The 19,957-nt window shown below is 35.5% G+C and overlaps 1 protein-coding gene across 1 annotated transcript in view; it reads right to left on the reverse strand.

Moving 5' to 3' along the window:
- The window catches only part of LOC109848553 (exocyst complex component SEC3A-like), a 40,796-nt gene continuing 22,216 nt past the window's right edge, over positions 1,378 to 19,957 (reverse strand). The window contains exons 14-25 of the mRNA XM_020418110.1: positions 17,612 to 17,782; positions 17,415 to 17,526; positions 17,248 to 17,312; positions 15,837 to 16,007; positions 15,668 to 15,747; positions 12,340 to 12,421; positions 8,060 to 8,157; positions 7,753 to 7,861; positions 7,560 to 7,628; positions 4,420 to 4,485; positions 4,082 to 4,171; positions 1,378 to 1,632 (exon numbers count right to left, since the gene is read on the reverse strand). Of these exons, the coding sequence (XP_020273699.1) occupies positions 1,522 to 1,632; positions 4,082 to 4,171; positions 4,420 to 4,485; positions 7,560 to 7,628; positions 7,753 to 7,861; positions 8,060 to 8,157; positions 12,340 to 12,421; positions 15,668 to 15,747; positions 15,837 to 16,007; positions 17,248 to 17,312; positions 17,415 to 17,526; positions 17,612 to 17,782 (1,224 nt within the window). The 3' untranslated portion in view covers positions 1,378 to 1,521. The remainder of the gene's footprint in view (positions 1,633 to 4,081; positions 4,172 to 4,419; positions 4,486 to 7,559; positions 7,629 to 7,752; positions 7,862 to 8,059; positions 8,158 to 12,339; positions 12,422 to 15,667; positions 15,748 to 15,836; positions 16,008 to 17,247; positions 17,313 to 17,414; positions 17,527 to 17,611; positions 17,783 to 19,957) is intronic.

The raw sequence follows: 19,957 nt of genomic DNA on the forward strand, positions 1-19,957 counted from the left end.
TCCGAACAAAAGAGTGTGTTTATTTTTCTAAAAACTTACTTGTTGCACTTAATTAAATGTTAATATAGCGTCTGCGCGGCAACTCTATTTCTTAAAACATTTTTCCGCACCTGAAGGTTCAGAAATATCTTGAAAGTAGCTTAAATCTAATCAATTAATGGACATTATTATCATTTTATGATGCGAATATTCGTCACTTATAAATAAAATCTCCAAAGTCCTCATTTATCTCTTCCCAACACCATCGTAAATCAAAAATAAAAATGTGAATGAAAATGGAGTAATATTTCCATCCCTGTAACAACTTGTGAATCCAAGAGAAAGAATATTACTCCTGCCACTTTCTACTTCGTCAGTTTGAAAGTTATTTCTTTAATCTAATTCTTATTTCTAACACTCGTATTAATCAAAAATGCCCTTACTGGGAAAACAATGCAAGTTTTGGTTTATATTCATCCTTATTTCTGAGTGACCCCAGGCCGGGTCCTTGCGTTGCATCACTCCCCGACATCTCTGCAGAGCTTAATGCTTTGTATGACTATTAAATCGTCTCCGCTTCCTCCTCCCTAATCCAAGTATTTCCCTGGCCCTCTCCTTCCCATGAGAGATTGGGTTCAGTGCCCGCGTGAGAGAATTGATCGATCAGAAGTGTAAAAAATTGCGTCTGCTGGAGTTTGCTCGCTTCTTTGGACTTGCATCTGCTTAAGCTTCTTTCGAGTTTGCTCGCTTCTTTGGACTTTGCATCCGCTTAAGCTTCTTTGGCCTTCGTCCAGCTTTTTCTCCGACGATATCTAATGTCAAAAATAAATATAGGCTCCGACGCCTTTCATCGTCTATTACAACTAAATCTATTTCTCGTGCCTCAACAAAGAGCACAACACGCTGGTTTAGATTACACGCAAGCGTTTCCTCGGAATTTCTTTGATACCTTTTTTTAGATATAAAAGGCACTCATGCCAACTAGTATTTTGTTTTGGTTGTAATCGATATTTGTCAATGAAATTTGCCTATTAAAGGTAAAATCAACTTGCATAATTGGCGCATACAAGTTTAGTATTATTCGTAAAAAAGATACCGAAGATAAATAGCCAAGGGCGGAAAACATCAACGTTTTTATCTTGAGCATTTGCTTTTTCTTGCGATTGTGCGTTTCTGAGAAAGAGGTAGACCCAACTCGAAATCTTCCAACTCACGAATCATTCAAAAAATGGAGTCACAAAGTTAGGAATAGAAGCAATTGTTGCTGTGAATCCATGACGTTGATAATTGTGATCTATCTTATAAATAAACACACCGGCAGTAGGAGTAGGTGTCGTTATAGTCACAATGAGGTTCTAGCAATTAAAATGAGGATGCTAAATAAAAAAGAGAGAAAAGTTCAATTTAGCAGCAAATTGCTCCAAAACCAACGGAAACTTACTTGGATACAATATCTTAATAAGTTCAATAGATTTGAAAATAAATGGGAAAGAGGAAAACTTTTGCTCTTCCTGAGAAAAAGAGGTCAAAATTTCTGCACGTCTACATGGAGGCGAGGAGGTCTCGCATCTCTGAGACAGAGGGAATGGGTTCACTGGGATATATCTTCGCGACCAATTTAAGAAAACTTTCGTACTTATCCAAAAAGTCTTTCTGCAAAACAAATTGTTGAAGTCTTTCAGAAATCAGATATAGTATGTTTTCTACCGTTTAGTTTTGTAATAATCATTTGCAAAGATGTCTCCCCTGCTTCTCCCTCTAATTTTCATGATAATAAATAAAAGCCGATATAAGGATTAGGACTAAAGAATCCAAAACCAAAAAAGAAGTCCGAATTTGTAGCCCCTGCTTTGGATTGAAAAGTTAAACGACTCTGAACAGAGTATGAGGATTTTGCATTTAACAATTAAGGGTTTGGATGAGAAATATTTTGTTTACGAGTAAGAAGTTTGTTTTGGGTGGGAGATCGAGGGGAGGGGTTATGCATATAGGGCTACGGTGGGAAAGTTTTGGTTATGGTTTCGGTTTTTGGGAATTTGAGGGAAGGGATTATGCATCATTTGACTAACAAAATTATTTTATACATCTCTTTTACGATATTAGCCAAAAATACTAATTGTTTTTATTACATATTTTCGTTCTTCTTTACGTTTCTATATTCTTAATAATCACATATTTAACTACGTAAATGGATAATCTAGTTTAAGAAATTAATTTGATATTACTTTAACAGTAAAATTTTAATTAATTAAATAATAAGTATTTTCACTGACATTGATCATTTAATTTAATGATTTATGGTATAATACAACTATCAATCCTAGTCTAATAAAAACAAAAAAAGGGAAAAAAATTCCTATTTGAAATCGCAGCCATCCAATTTTTAGTCCGAGCATCCAACAAAACAACACGAGTCCTGATCACAAACCTAAAAAGGAGAATTCTTGGACAATTAAGATCTACCCAATAATCTTGAACTAATATCACCTGTTTAGCGCTTGTATGATAGGAGGTCAATTGTTTAGTTAACTAAAGATTCACATCGGAAGGAGGTTTCTCCAATGGAATTTCAACAGCCTTGGGGTTATTTACAGACTATGGTAGACCAAAAACTAAAGTGCTCCTTGCATGAAAAGATTCCGAAAAAACTAGCATGTCAGAAAAGAAGTAGATAGAGAAAACAACAGATTAGAGAGAATTTCATCAAGAGGTGAAATTCTTCCCATTGAAGTAAATTGTCTCCCGTTATTAAATAGGACAATTTGTTGAACTAGGCCCTTCAAAAAAAATAATCATCAAAATTGACCTACTCTCAAAATATTTATCAAAATAGACCTACCACGTCGGCTAAAACTAGATTGATTTTAATAAAGATTTTGGGAACTAGTTCGATTTTGACAAAAAAAAATATCGTAGAGTCTACGGGATTGGAAGTCCCATAGAGTTTAACACATTATTTAGCTCTATAGAATTGCCAATCCCGTGGAGTTCGGAAACTTTTTTTTTTCCAAAATCGATCCAGTTTTGCTAACATAGTTGAAACTAGATCGATTTTAATAAATATTTTGCAAATAGGTTGAAATTGATAAATTTGTTTTTGAGAAGGTCTGTTTAAAATTTTCCTATTAAATATTTCAGGGAGAAAGTGAATTACTCTTGAGATCTTGTATTGGGACTGAAGGGGATAGGTCTCTCTTCTGCTCCATCCTATTTCGAATCTTTCTCCATACCCTTCGTGTATATGAAGGCCAACTTGAAAGGATCACATATATAAAGTGTATACTACTTTTAACACAGTTAAATAATTTGTGTTTTAGTCGGAGGATGTTGAGGACACACTTGCATGTTATTTAAGCATGTAAGTAGTTCTGAAGGAAGGATTATTATTCAGATTTAGAATGTTTAGAGTCCAATCATTTGAAAATTTATAGAAAAATATTCTCATGTTTGGGTCTTCAGCCCATACCAAGCCTCGCTCATGTGATTATATTCATCAAAACAAAGCCTCAACACCTCCTTCTAAGTTCAAAGAAATTTTAGAGGGCTAATCCTTGGTTGCATAAGATTCAACTACATAACATAACGAAGAGGATAAAATTATTCCTATGAGCTAACTAGACGACTCCTGTTACAAGCTCCTCTCTTGTCCTTGGTTTACGTAGCAGTATATTTGGCACAAAACTCATAAGCAATCCTAAACTTCACAAAGGCTTGAACTTCATGTCTGATCCCATTTTGATGGGAAAAGGCCAAGACAATGGTGAATCATCATAAATAAACGGGAAGAATTCCATGTGTAAATAGATGATAGTTTACATCTATGATTTAGTGTCTGTTCCTTCAACCTATGTTAGCTCGTTGTGAAAATACAGTTGAGGCTCCTATGTCACACAATGCTAGCATAAAAGGTTAGCAGCACATCAAATTACTTTTCCATCCCAATAACATTGTTAATCATAAGTAAAGAAGTTTATTTTATGATTTTTCGGATTTAAGAAAGAATAGTAGTATCTGACCAACATTTTTCACATGATCAGACTTCAAATTCAGATGGACTACTAAATTCATCACGTTCCTTTTTAGATGAGAGTACAGAGGATACCTTGCATTTGTCCCATAGAGAAGGCAACAGCTCTTCTGAAGTGAAATTCTTCTGCAACTTCTTATACATGGCATATATAGTCTTGTCAACCTGTCAAAAGATAGTTAATTTTACAATAAATAATCCTATCAGAACCCACAGAGCGAGATGATGTGAACTGTAGAGGGGGCATGGAAATTATCATCATGCCCCCCATTACTCCTCATGCTAAGGTTCAGAACGCCCTACACAGAGCAGGGCTTTCTGATAAAATGCATACTCAAATTATATAATCGCGCACAATAAGTATCAGTGGGACTTGAGAGTAAGTGCATGAAGTTCTTTCTGATTATACTTACTCCTGACATGCTGTATTTCAACATTTTCCGGAGATCGGCTTTTGACAGTCCAACCTGGAAAGGGATCTGCAGATTAAAGCTGAATTAGGCACAACAATAACATCTCTAAGAAACTTGCGCTAGAAAATTCACGATAACATGCTTCCTGAGGCTCCATACAGCAATATACATAGAGGGCAAAGTCAATCAACATAGAACAATATGAATAAATGAAAGTTTGCAGAATTCCGAAAAGCCTTTCAAACCAGGAATTATAAATAATTCACAAGTCTATGGCATCAATGGAACTTATTAGCTTGTAGATATTTCCTTCTTGGAAGAGAACTTTCTAGGAAGATGAAAAAGTCAAAAAGTACATGTTATGACTAATTATCAGGAGGTGGGAAGTCACCTCGAAAGGCAGATAATACTTCTTAACAGATGTAAAGTCTCCTAAAAGAATGACATATTGACCTCGCCAATATAAAGTTTTCTGAACTCCATGAGATGGGAAGCTCAATGGTCATGATCTCTCCTATAGATAGAGAAGCTTGGGGCAACACCGAGGTTCATATCCATCAAAATTTCATCCATCAGAATCCAAGGAGATCATCTCGGGCGTAGTAATAAAGAATGACTTCAGTTCGTTTTGTGTTAAAGACTTCTTGCCTCTTTGGTTAATAGTTTATATACTAGTAATTCTCTAGTGTGCCTAGAAAAAAAGACTAAAACAGTGTAATAATAACATATTTATGATGAAAGGTTGGCTGGGATAGGCCCCATGCTTTTCCCTCCAACATCAAGAGAGTCTCCCATGTAAAATACTTGTGTTTCCACTTCTTCTATTTTCCCCTTCATATTGTCTCTTTCCATTGTTTATGCAGTAGACAATTGAAAGCATTTGCATTTACTTTCTGCAACAAGGAGAGCAGCATATTCGGCCTCAAGAGTGAAATGGAAATAGATTAGAGAATAGTAAGGGGAGCATGATAAGAAGCTTAAGTATGAGCATGGGATTGCAATAGTCACTTGGAATATCAAATTGTTCATGCAATATACGGGAAAAAGTATTTGCATTTACTTTGCGACGACAAGGAGTGCAGCATACCAGGCATCAAGTGCCAAATGGAAACAGTTTAGAGAATTATAGAATGGGACATGATTAAGAAGCTTAAGCATGAGTATAGGATCGCATTGTCCACTTGGAATATCAGTAATACTTGGGAGTAATAGAGAACAGTTGGTGAGAAAACTCTCTGAAAGAAAATTAACATGCAGTTTATTTCAAAACAACAGAGATATTCATTTGAGAGAGCGAGGGAGGGAGACACTATAAGTTGGTTGAACTAAACTAGTTACTTTAGGGTTTGGAGTACTTCTTTCTACATTTTTTAAGGAGAATATTGTACATGTGAAAGGCATGGAGACAGGAAACTAGTAAAGCATGTATCTGAGCAGAAAGATGGTCATTAAGTATAAAAAGAACAGTCTCCTCATAACAAGATTTCCTTTACTTTGGAGAGGCTTTCAAATGCTTTCCAACTGAAAAAAAGGGTGCCATAAATTGAATGATGTGTTGGATTTAATCAAATTATATCTCCTGTGTGCAATGGTCGAATCGTAGAACTACTGCAGATTGCCTAAAGGCCAATACTTGCAATACAATAAAACTACTCAGACTTGCATCGAATACGAAGAAAGCAGCAACTATTACAAGAAAGAAAGTTGATAAAATTCTACTGACCAATTAACAAAGAAGAGGTGGATCTTATCTCTCTTGATAACCCAAAGAATACTAAGGAAACAAGTAAAAAGTCCTTCCGACTAAGGCATAACAGAAAATTATAAAACTAATAATTACACCAATGGTAATTTTTCTTCGTTTAGCACTCCCACATTGTGGAACATGACCTGTTGCATTAGCTTATAGAACTTTTTTAGGAAAATTGCATAACAGGCATCATTCCAGTTGGTGTAATTTTTCATTTGAACCCAATCAAGGCAACGTCAGGATGAACTTGACAGGCCTAAATGCCTATTTAATGGAACACAATTTTGATAATTAGACCCATAAAATCCCATATGCTCTTGCAACACTAGATTTTCTTTGTAAAACACGTAAAGTGTGAACCTACGATGAAGTTCTTCCTAAATGATCTGAAGTTCTGAAAATAGTGACACAATATCATGGGACCCCACTACCTTACAATAAAACCTATAGCGATTGTTCCTATAATAAAACAAAAGTAGAGGTAATTGCAAACAAAAGACAAATTTTGGGGATAGAAGAACTGATACAAGATGGAAAAAAGCATATAGTATGGATGGGCTGGAAGTAGAGAACATGGATTCCCTCCCCCAATTTTAATAGAATATGTGCACACCTCCCCTTTTATTGCATTGGAAAAGATAGTGGAAGCATAGATGCAACATTATGACCTTAAAGCTCATGGAAAACTCTCAATCATACAAGAGTAAGGCTGAGTTAATGCAAAGCATGAGATTGCCTTGTTCATGAGTAGAAAATAATTAATTCATCTTATTTAGATGTTTGAGAACGTAAAAATATTGAAGAGGGTAAAGATCATTCATGTGATGACCCACATGATCTTTCAGAATAACACTGTAAAATAATTATCTACACTGCTCGATGTCTCCATGAAGATGCTCACACGCATGAAAAACAAGCATGCAGAACTCTAGAAATGTGCAGCCAAATTCCAATAAAAGATTTGCAGAAATTAGGATGAAAACAAAGGCAACATAGGACCTATCGATGTATGACATTATAATAATACCTGAGGTTACCAACAGTGCTAAATAATTAAATTTTCTTCAATTATATAGCTCATATCACCTAGATGGAATATTTTAGGAAAATACAACTAGCGTTGACAGGCCAAGGAGAGTAACAATCTAATATACAAATATGTTAAAGCTAAAACAAGCTTTTGTTAACTGCATCAACCTGGTTGATGTCAATTAGAGGACCATCTGAGTTCTAATTGCATGCAGTTGGAACATAGAAGTGGGTGTATGTGCGAGTGTGTCAATCCTCACTAAGACTAAGGAGTTTTTGGTGAATGGAAGGAATATTAGGCACAAGCCCATCAACCGATAGGGAAGTTCTTACAGTTTTAAATATTTATTCGTTCACTCACCTCCTCTGGTGTACAATTCTGCATCAACTCCTCAATTCTACGAGCAAAATGAAATAACCTCTCAAATTGCTGCAAAGAAAATAAATTTTCCCACTAAATGTTAATATGTTAGAAATATGAGAAGATTATGAGAACACAAAGCAGATAGTGCACAGAGGAAAGAAGAATCAGGAAGAAAACGAAAGCTACATACAATAAAAATAACCATATTGATATGGCGTGTGCAAGCCTGTTCATATGATTCACTTGCTTGATGATAAAATTTTGCAAGTGTTGGAACCACATTAGCTAAATCATAAAAGCTGCAGTCAGATAAATTACTCTAGTCAGAAATACGCTGCACTTATATATAAACCTTTTTCACATATGATAATTAAATTAGAAAGATAATATCAAGAATATAAATATAGATAAACAGGGATAAAACCCATAACAATTTAACTTTTTCTACCAAATTTATGGAAAAGATAATAAAGGGGATAAATATACATATTTATAACCTGTTTTGAAAAGCAGCATAGTTTTCCAGAAGTACAATCTCAGCATATTTTGGCTCGAATTGTGCAATCTTCTCCAAAGTCACAAACATTATGCTTACCTGTTGCAGGGTAGCAAATCCATCAACAAACTCGATAACCAATTTAGCAGATATTATTCACAATCACAATTTCACAACTGCTGGAGAAATCTATATTATTTGAAAGCTACTAAGGACCTAAATGCTTAAAAGAAAATAGCACGTGAAAATCATTTCAGAAAACCAACATTTCTACTTGGGTCATAAGAAATCATGTGAAAATAGCAAGCAAAAACTAACTTTGCAGTTTACAGAAAACAAGCTCAGGAAGGAAAAAGTAACAGTTTGCAGGAAAGTTAAAAGCATACTATTTATTTAGATATTGGGATTCTGGAGCTTCAACGAACTTAGCTAGTAAACTCAAAGCCTTTTCTTTTCCATGAGAAAATATTAGCTTGTTTGCCCTTTTTTGCTGGTTTTTAACAATTACAACCCCAATATACACGGACAATAAATATTGAAACACTATCGAAGAAGGGAAACCGGTTTCTGCTCCTGAGATTTTTTTTTTCTTCTAGAAGAATCAGCCAATCAGAAACTAAATGGAGATAATTAACAAAAGTGGAAAAAGAATTGTAGAGATTTATCTAACAGATACAAAATAAAGGAGAAGTATACAGCCCAAAGTCCGTTTCCAATGACAAATTGAATGGAAGCAAGACAGTACTTAGACTACGCCTGTTGCTTAAGCCTTTGGACAATAGTGCTATGGATCTACTTGCAGACTATTTAACTAAGGGAATATCTTGGTGATATATGCAGACAAAAGTAACATCTCTGAAGTGTATGATTTTTATCATATATCATATTTAGAAGGGTAGTTGGCCCTTATTTGTGGCTCTAACAAGGTATATAATAGCTAAATCATTATGTTCCAAGTGACCACAGCTGGCAGATGACTTTTCTGAATAGTCTAAAACCAGAATATGCAACATGTCTAGAGGTGCTGTGAGGATCTGCAACACCATTTCTCCCCAAAATGTACCTGCTTGGTTGTATCCACCATGATCTCAGAGTCTACCACAGGAGCATTGAGTTATCTGCTTTGGTGTTTTATCAGGGAGAGTATCAGCAAATCAGTTTGAAGAGGAAGGTTGTCATCTTCTGTCACAGCTACCATTATTCAGACATAAGTCACATAACTATACCTATCATGATGACGCACTTGGGTGCCTCTATCATGATTGGGTTTCATATAAGTATTAGCTCATATTTTCCTTCTGTTACTTCAGTTTTGTGTTACTTCCTAACGCATAAGGTAAACGTTGTTCACCCTATCTTGTTGGTATATTTATCCTCTAGTCTATATGTGCATCTTCATTTGAATTTGTTGTTTATCAGCAAACTTACTTGGTGATAGAACTGATTCATCTAATTCTTTTGTGATCAAAGTATTTTTCAGGGTCTTAAAATGAGAAATGATGATTGCAAAGTGCATGAGTTTAGAGGCTTGTAACATTCAATGATTCAGTTGAAGGTTATTCCAATTTCCAATCATAGTTACACTGTAAATGGTACCTAGTGGGTCGTGGTAGGAATTCGGGAACGCAACTCACCACTTAGCTATGTTGGATTTGAGGGGGTAGGTCTCTTCGGTAAGCAAGTTTCGTACAAAGTAGATTGTAATATTTTTGGGGTGCATTTATCATGTTTCAAAGTGTATAGTAGATAACTAGAACTAGAAAGGTAATTATGCATTTGAATATTATTTGATGAAAATACTTCAATGCTTCACATTCAAATTTATGAAAACATGGGGCAAAAAACATATAAATTATAGACTAATTACCTTAATAATTTTTTCTCTTCCCTCAACTTTCTCCCACTTAGCATAAAGTACATCAGCTAATTCGAATCCGAACTTGTTCATCGTGACGCTTTGGGTCCACAAACAAATGAGTCAGATATTAGTAACAAGTACTGTGTTACCTTTGTCGACAATTATTCATGAATTTTCTTGATTTTGGCTGATGAAGAATCGGTTTGAGCAATTCTCTTTTATTTAGAAAATTTTGTATTGTGACTAATACTTAAATTTGTCTTTCTATTTGTTCTAAGAAGTGATAAAGCTGAGAAGTATTCAATTCTTTTTCCGAGTTTATGGAGCATTATGGTACCTAATTAATTTATTTCATTTTTGCCTATGAAGGCACAAGAACATATCATAACTGTTTCTTCCTTGCAAAGGAGGGTCATGAGATGGCCGTTACATGGCCGAGTGTGACATGCACTTGTATCAAGCTTTAAAATCATGCTTGTAGACACCACAAAAGAACGGTATAGTGGGGTGTAAAAATAGGCATTAACAGAAGTTAGTTGCATTTTATTGATGCATAAGAAAGTTCAAAAACGTCCATCAGCTGATGTTGTTCTTGCAGTTTTATGATTAATCATTAATGACCTTCTGCTCTTGGCTTTCAGGTTCACCCACACAAACACAGACCTATCTTTTCCTTCCAAGCCAGCATTTCTTTCACAACCTATTATGTTTTTGTTGGGCTTCGCTCGCAACAATAGGCTAGTGTCTCCAAGTTGGACCTCAGGTCTATTAAGTGCACTTCTAGATTATTCCTGGAAACAAGAGTTACTAGTGTTATAGTACGACAACAACAAATTCTTTTATGCCAAATGTTTGGGGTCAGCTGCATGAATGCTAATCTTCAATCCAGTTCTATTTTGGGTCTCCTCCGTTAAACAAAATCCTTCTTTATTGATTCCAACCAAATTCTTTTACGTCTACCTTTAAATCTCTTTGCCCATAACTATAATATTATCACTTTTCAACCTGTGTGCACTGGGAGGCATGCGTTATATATGACGAAACTATCTCAATCAATTTCTCTCTCATTTTATCCTCGATAGAAGCAACCTCTTATACCATTAACCTCTAACTCATAAGAACGCACTCATTTTTTATCCTATTTTTATGTGTATACCCGCAAGACCATCATAACTACAGTTATAGTCCTAACTTTAGATGATCCTTTATTTCTAGTGTTAGTCCCCACTCCAACTAATACTTCTACTATTAGTCCCGATTCTAAATGATCCTTCATTTCTTATATCACTTTCTACGACTCTACTGGTCACATCCAAGCTGAATATAACACTCTCAAACTGGACGAATATATCCTTTTCATCTAGCGAATCCTATTTATTCAATCAATTCGAGATTACATAAAGTTTCCCCATCAGATATATCTACATATAACTCCCTACCACTGACACAGTAACTCCATTAAATAGTATAAATATCATGCTGAGTGGATTTCAAAACCCTAAGTCCTCAACTCGTCCATAGTACCAAAGCCTAGTAAGCTTGCTCCATCTTGATCTCTAGAAATTCTAATCACAATGCCAGGAAGGCACAATTTCACTTTTCACCTACTTTGACTTTTTTCACATGTGCATCTATCTCGATCATAATCTGCATCGGAAGCACGGCCTTACCAAATCAAAGGAAAGATATGAAAGAGGAAATGATGACTCTTGATGATGATGGAACTCGGGATCTCCAAAATCTGAAGAAAGCAGATTATCATAATTGGATTTACAATTTGAAGCTAAATCCCAATGAATTTCACCCAACTATAGGCATGTCTGATTGGTGCAAAGTCATTTTTTATATGCATGAGATTGCCTAACAAGAGCATTATCCCCATCCAAGATGGCTTTTATTAATATGCTCAAGTCTCTTGCATAATTTAGCTTTGAATACTACATTAATTGGAGTTCAAGATGCCTTTCTCAATGGAACATTGAAAAGAAGTTCTATAGAGAAAGCACTTAGGTTTGTTGCTCAGGGAGAGTACAATAGGAAAATGGTTTATGGCTTGAAACAATCTCCAAGTGCATCGTCTGGAAAGTTTATTGAAAGAAACCAAAGAATCTTGCAATACAACAAGAGGCAAACAATATGTAGCACTATAGCCAGAGTCATAGCCCATCACTAACAAGTGCCCTTGTCATATATACTTTCTTTAGTGTTTTGAGGTTCTAGTTTCAGTAAGTTGCCTGTTACTCGTAACCTTTCCTTCATAATTAGTCTTTGCTCCTTTTCGGATTCCTCTGCCTCTATGTTCCTTCTCTCTTCTACTTATTCAAAGTTCGAACCTACAGATCTTTCTGGCTTTTGTGAGGTTTATCATGCACACACAAAAAGAAAAGAAACATAATCAGTCCAGGGTGCGTGCAATAACTCACAATTTTTGTGTATGCCTGGTCAACCAAATCCCTAGATTGACCCTGGATGTATTGCTCCATGCGTGTTGCAAGAGTAGCAAACCTATATAATAAAAAAACCCATCTTTAAGTTCAATCTACACATATACCTACTGAAGAGAGTCAAAATCTAAGTGAGCAGGATAGGGGAATATATTTTATATTGCAGGATAGAGACAAACAAATGTCTATATTAGTACATAAATATATTATAATTAGATAGGATTAAGATCACATTGAGAACATAAAGCCATTGTCAAGCATTAGGTGGTCGAGTGAAAAATAATTTTTTACGCTATTTACTGAAAAGTACATGAGCTTTTCAACAGATGCGGAATATAGCTACATTTGTGTAGGCCAAACCTTTTGAAACTTGCCGCATGCTTCTACATGACAGATGCGGAGTATAGCTACATTGATCTATCTACACAAAAATATGAAGATTTAGATAATGGCAAGTATTTATGAACCATCAACATTGAGAGAGACTACCATACCACAATCAAATTCTAAATTGAGCAGTTACGTGAAAATGTTATAGAACGTGATAATTAGTTATGGTGAATCTATGTTAGGAAAGGGGATATAGTATGGTGATGCTGCTGAAGAAGTGATATTTTGCAAAAGTTGGAAGGTGGAAATTCAATAGATGCCATTGTCACTGATGATGTTGAAGGACAAGATGAGTCACATGTGCGCTCTGGCAGGCGAGTTTCTAGGTCAGCCCAAGATGTCCCTGGATTCGTCCATTGATCTCACAGTTGCATAAACATTGGTGCTACCCGACTTCATCTTGAGTCTGCAGAGGCGATGGGTTTGGGTTGCAGGGGGATCAACTAGTGGATCGAAAGACCAATGTTGCCGGACCTGTCACTGTTGGGTGATAAACAAGGTCGTGATTCGTGAAGATGGTCTAGATGGAGCATAGAACGAAAAGGATGCTCAAATCTGATGAGTATCTGTTGACTTTTCATGTTCCATTGTGCTGAATCCCATCGAGTACATGTGATAGATGTCGGAGGAGCCTCAGAGTAGGAAAGATAGAAGCTTGATGTTGTTGGTGAAACCCGTTGAACACATGTCGAAGGCACTGGGTTCAATGGAGTAAGGGACAAAGAGCTTGTGCACGATCAAGAGAGGGTCATCAACTGAGCTCAATGGATTTTAGATGGATAGGAGGAAGGTGTGATAGGAGATAACGGTTAAAGCAGTAATTTTACTATAAAACTGTTAGCTCCATTAAATGCATCAAAGAAAACTTCAATGTATTTATTGTCAAAAAACTTCAGTATATTTATCTTAAAAGTGATCAACTTGTGGGGTATTCACCAACAAATCCTTATAAACTCACCTAATTATAAATTGCTTCTTGTATGATGCTTATTGATATATAATTTGTAATTTAAAAAACAAGAAACATTATAACACCTAATCTATATAAAGTGTTTCTTCACATAAGGATGGTTTGCCATGTGTACTTTTATTGCACTATTGCTCTATATTTTTTTGGTTTAAATAAAAAGATGTTATAATTTCACTTACTTCTGAAAGTTTTACTTATTGGGTGTCCGAAACAGATAGCAACTGGTTTGCTTTTTTTCAGAACAAGTCAATAGGTCATGGATTCTTAGTCGATTCATTGGCATGTATATTTGAGTAACACGGCATCCAATATTTATTGAATCTAACATACTAGATTGTCAACCATTGGGAGCTATCTTTTTAGTGCGGAAGTAACTTACCGGTACCTACTTCCTCAATTTTGTACCTACCACCTATTAAACTTCATACTATTATTGCACAAATCTTTGTTCTTTTTCAATTTATAATCATCTGTTGCAAATTTGTTATGCATCTATAATGGAACCAAGGCCTGAATTCTGTTTTAGATGTTTGATCAGTTTCCAGTTATCACAGTATCCACATAGGTACCGATGTTTCAGAAAGTGCTAGGTTCTTATAACACTGGACCAAGCGGTTAGTGCCTGGGCAGGCGCTTAAGCGGCACTAGGAATTTTAGCATCAAGAGAGGAAGGATTATGTTAGGAGATTTGAAATCCTATGCTTGCCGTTTGCATTAAGATGGACTTGGATATGAATTTTTGATGTGATCAATTTTGACTTTGCCCACTCTCTTCATCCATTATTATGCCTAAGGAAGCAACATACCCCTTTCGGATATGATGCGGACTGCATAATTGGCCAATGCTTTCCTACCTATGCAAGTGGCCTAAGTACTGCTTAGGCCTAGGCAGTGCTAAGTCCGCTTTTTAAAACAATGATTTTTATGGACAATGAAGTTTGCAATATGCTATGTGCTCCTCCTAGGAATGGAAAGCATCAATATCATGACATTACCAATGAAGGCACCTCTTTTAACTTGTTTCTCTTCCCAAATGTGCTTATTGATAAATTACAGCATCTGAGAACCCACATGAATATGCTTGTATGTCTAAAAAACATTCTGAAACTGTTTATCGACACATATTTCTTGCAAGTTGCAAATTATGCAGTGTCTTCAAGTATATGTCCCAGTATGGCTCATGATGTCTCCAAGTATATGTATCAATATGTCTCATGAAAAATACTAGGAGATCTGTTTTGCGTGATACAGAGATGAGCCAGCACAATTTTGAGGGCAGAAAATACCAGATTACATAAAGTAAAGACCTGGCTGTAAGAAGAAATATGGTGGAAGCAATGGTAGAATCCGTGTTCCAAGAGTTTGCCTAGATGGCTCAGAGTTGATTCCCAGAACTAAATAAACAAACTGACACAACTGGCGACAATATCTTTAGTGCAAATTGTGGCAATCTGAGGCTAGGACCAGAGGACAGGAATATCAAAAGCAGTAATAGTGTGTACAAAGATGCTCAAGCAGAGTAACCTAAGCCGGCGTTCCAGATGTTTGGCATTGTTTCAGATTCGGCACATCCACATATTGTACATTGTTGTCATGGTTATCTGTGTTAAAAGTGTCATTCCCCTTTTTAATGTTTCAGAAGTTTCTACTAACCTATTCCTGGGCCACTGTTGTAAAGATAATCTATTTTCTGTATAATACTAGGCTGTAAAGAATATACTTTCAGTTTCCTAATCCCAACTGGTGTCTAACCTGTATCTTTCGGGGTGATTCCTGAATAATAGGGAGTAAACAGTTAATGACTTCATAGAGATAATATGAAATTGCTTAATGTCAAGCATTACTTGTAATATGTGGGGACAAAAGTGCGGATCAAAAGCATGACCTTGACATTTTTAACTGAATTATAAAACAAGCTGGAAAATCTTAGTTCAATATATAAATAACCTTGGGATATATGCCAGAACTCCCATCTGTCGTACATTGCGCTCGTTCCTCTCGATTTGATGGCATGCTTCATCAACAAACTAGAATGAACAGAAGGCACAAAATTAGATAGCTGACAGCCTGATAAGAGAAAACTATAAGATAGTATGACATTTTAATGGATACTAACCTTGCCGAACTGCGTTGAGATACGAGTTTCTAGGTCATCAAGCAACAGATGGACAAATTCTGCTGTATCGGCTTTCTGGCCAGAAAGGTACCGTTCCGTAATTCCATGCAGCGAAATGCAACGCAAAGGATCGATCTTGAACGCCCAATCTACCAATGCATGAAAATCTTCCTATAACAGTGATAAGTATCATACATGTTAACAAAAAGTTTTGTATTACACAGATGTCAACTATTGAAGATCTGTGAAGTCTGCCGTTGATCCAGTGAGTAAAGGTGCTTGTTATTTGTCCTCGATAAAAGATTCCAGAAAATAAAATGCAGTGTAGACAAAGGAGCAGAAAATGTAATATATCTAATGAGGATAAGTATGTATATACACGTTAAGGTTCTATTGTTAGATTTGAGAAGATGAAAATACATATCATGATCAAGACAGATAACACAGATGTAAAGACATGGACTTCTTTTTACCCTTACAAAAGCAATTATCGGGAAATTAGGAAGAAAAAGGTACCAGACGATTACACTCAAATCTTGGGAAGTTGCGAACAATAAGTAAAAAAGAATCATCAAGCTAAGTGAATGTACCTAAATAATGATGAATGTGAGCATATGCTTGATGTGAGAAGTGGGAGTAACATTGGACTTCCATAGAAAACTATATTACATAAATTATTATGAAAAAACTTGTTATGGGAATCACCAAATTAGAAACATGTATTAGATTACAGATAACAGTAATTTCAATAACACATTGACAGGTGACAAAAAGTTAACATGAACATAGATTTAGCCGTTGATTTTGCTGAAGATTTTTAGTGTTTCATCAAAGAAATTACAGCATTCTCTGGAAATACAAAATGATAAGAAAGATATGTAACATATTTAGTTGTCTCAGATCAGAGCATAGTGAAGGTCATGGGACAAATTATCGTTGCCAACATTATATAAGACATGTCCCGTCAACATGGCATAGCCTAAAGCCAACTCAAACAAAGAAGGTTCCAGTTACACAAAATTAATTAGGTTCATATCTAATAACAACATCAACCTTCGGCTTGCTCCCAAATTTCCGGTGATAAATTTGTAAGAGAGAGACTGCCAAAAAAATTAACAGTTCACTAGATACAAAAACTATACTTCATTGGTGATTCTTAAGTTAAGAACATGTGAATGAGAAAAAGAACTCCAAATTTCTTTTCTCTAAGAAATTTGGAATTCATATCTAAGACACAATATAAACTAAAGAGCATAATGAGAGACTCAAGAACGTGACCATAAAAATATACTTTCTCATCTAAGAAAAGTCACAGAATCAAGTAACTTCTTATATCATACAATAATGATTTTTTCTTAAACTTGATCCACTAATTGATCCTGGTCATGTTATAATAGCTTAGAAGATATACCTGTATTCCATCAAGTAATGCTTGAAGGTATTCATTTAATGCCCGCAATTCAGATGAATTATTTCCTGTACAAAGAGGAAAACAGTGTCAGCATAAAAATATCAAAAGGATAATGCACAAGTATCATCTTTGCATTATCTAAAAATTGGTTATGCAGAAATCATTTCCTTCATTGTGCATAGAAGTCATTTTAGCATCCTTTAATTCCCCCGATCCACAACTGTTATCGTTAACATTAGCAGGAACTTCAAAACACATGAAATGGGCGAAGAAAGAACTCTGCAGTAGAAAAAAAACGAAGACCTTAAATAATTCCATGTAATTAAGTTTTACTTTAAGACATAAATACAAGAAACATAATGACCTCATCTACAAGAAGAGGAATGAACGCAGCAAGCATCTTTGAATATGCTTCAGAAACTGCAGAAGTATCTACATTTCCCATCTGATTTGGTCCAGTACCAGTTTCAAGTGAAATTATGGGGCATTTCGCTACCTTGATGCTTGCACGAAGTTCATTTGAGTATTCACGAGCCTGAGAAACAAAAAGAAGAGAAACCAGATTATCATCTACAGTCATACAAAAATTCTTCGATAAAATTCACAGCACGCTTCTTTCAAAATTCTTCTTGATAATATTATGCTTTCCGCTCACATGTCTATGAATATAAAAATGAGTTTAATATAAATGTAGTCCGGACAACAAATTATAGGCCTCACAGATACAAGCAACATGCAGAAAGCTCTAACAGAAAGGAGCCCCAAAGATGGGTGCGCTACCACTTAGACTTTTAAATAAGCTAAAAAAATGAATAAAACTTGAAAGATAGCGAACATGGTACTCTTACATTAGGGCCTTATGCTGGCTCGAACGTAAAGATTAAACTAAAAACTTCAATTGAGGGAAAGAAAGTCAAAAGAAACTAAGAGGATAAAGTGAAAAATAAAAAATAAGCAAAGAGGATCTTGACGTTTGAACGTGTTTTCTTTTGTATTGGAAGGGATCTAGCCAGAACCCTATTCTAACGAAATGAGTAACGACTGCGTATCTAGGATATGTTTCTTCAAGTGTCACAAATGGGTCGAAAATAGGTTAATAGTTTTTAATGGAGTCCAAGTAAATAACATCATCAAAGAGTATCAAAAATATGGAACATGTGCATATTGCTTTGGGATGTTCTTCATGAGTGTTAGGAATCATAAGAAAAAGGCAAAATAGCATCCAGTTGTATTCCCTTCATACCATAACCAAATTAATAACAAAGCAGAATAAGCATGCAAGAAAGAAAATTCCTTAAATAAAATCTCCAATCTTTGCAAACTTATCCTGAAAGTAATCTAAAGTTAGTTTCTTTTATTTTATTACGTTGCTTGCATATGATACTGGCTGATCTCAGACACCAGTACAGTGACTCATATTCCCTACCAGAAAGTATGTTTCAAAAACCTTGTCATTGTGTGTGTATACATAATATATAGGGTTAATTTCGCCAAACCCCCCTGAACTTTGAGGGGTGTTGCACATAACCCCCTGAACTTTGTTTATCTCACATAACCCCCCTATCTTTAGGGTGTCTCACAAAACCCCCCTAAATTTTGAATTTTTCTTATTGGTCCCCCCTACATGAAATTTGCAAAAAACTAAAATTTTCTTGAGAGGAAAAACTCAAAATTTAGGGGAGAGTGTATGTTGCCTATAAATGACAAGTGACAGAGTTTGGGATTTTCCCTTTTTCACTTAAAGACATTTTAGTTATTTGCAAATTACAGGCAGGAGGCTTAGGTGAGATAAGGTGAAGGTCAGGGGGTTTTATGAGACACCCCATCGTTCAAGGGGGTTATGTGAGATAAATAAAGTTCAGGGGGACTATGTGCAACACCCTAAAGTTTAGGGGGGTTATGTGAAATTAACTTAATATGAGATATGCATGCCCAGGTCTGCAGAGAGAAAGGGCGGGTGTGGAAGAGAGACGGTGTTGGATACTGCAATCTCATTACAAGAAAATGAAGTTTAGCCTCACATGAAGAAACATGCGCCTAGGAGAACCGGATGTAAAACTCTCATTCTTTTTATATTATTGAAAATAACTTGTTTGCAAGCTCCAACTACATTTCATGGACGTTTAACAATCTCTACGAAAATAACATGCACCTAAGAGAACCTTAAGTCTTGGATGTAAAACTGTCATTCTTTTTATATTATTGAAAATAACTTGTTTGCAAGCTCCAAACATGGACGTTTAACAATCTCTACGAACTGGACATACCAGCATTAGAAGTTAGCAAATTATGGTTTAGACTATCATAGGGGATAATTTTGTCCTATAGTAACTGAATTCTTGTACTATCACTTGTGCATGTGTGTGTACGTGATTGTGTGTTTTTGTAGAGAAAAGAGAGGTAAAAGCTGCCTACATCTCGTTACTCCAAGCCATGTGAAGAGATCTCTATTTTAACATATATAAGATGACAAACATTTTGTTGGTTAGAAATAAAAGTGGGAAAATTTTCTTTTGTGGAAATATAATTGTCTCCATGATAGGTGGATATCCAGCATTCTAGAAACAAAATTGTTCTCAAAATGACTTGTACTCTTTCTCATCATCTTCTCTTTTGTTTCTTATCGTTCCATCTCGCCAACCACTCTTACCATTGATACAACCACATTTAATCCTCCAACACCAATACGGATATGATCATCAACGTGCTT

This window comes from Asparagus officinalis, chromosome 7, assembly GCF_001876935.1.
Source record: "Asparagus officinalis chromosome 7, Aspof.V1, whole genome shotgun sequence".
NCBI classification, from domain to species: domain Eukaryota; kingdom Viridiplantae; phylum Streptophyta; class Magnoliopsida; order Asparagales; family Asparagaceae; genus Asparagus; species Asparagus officinalis.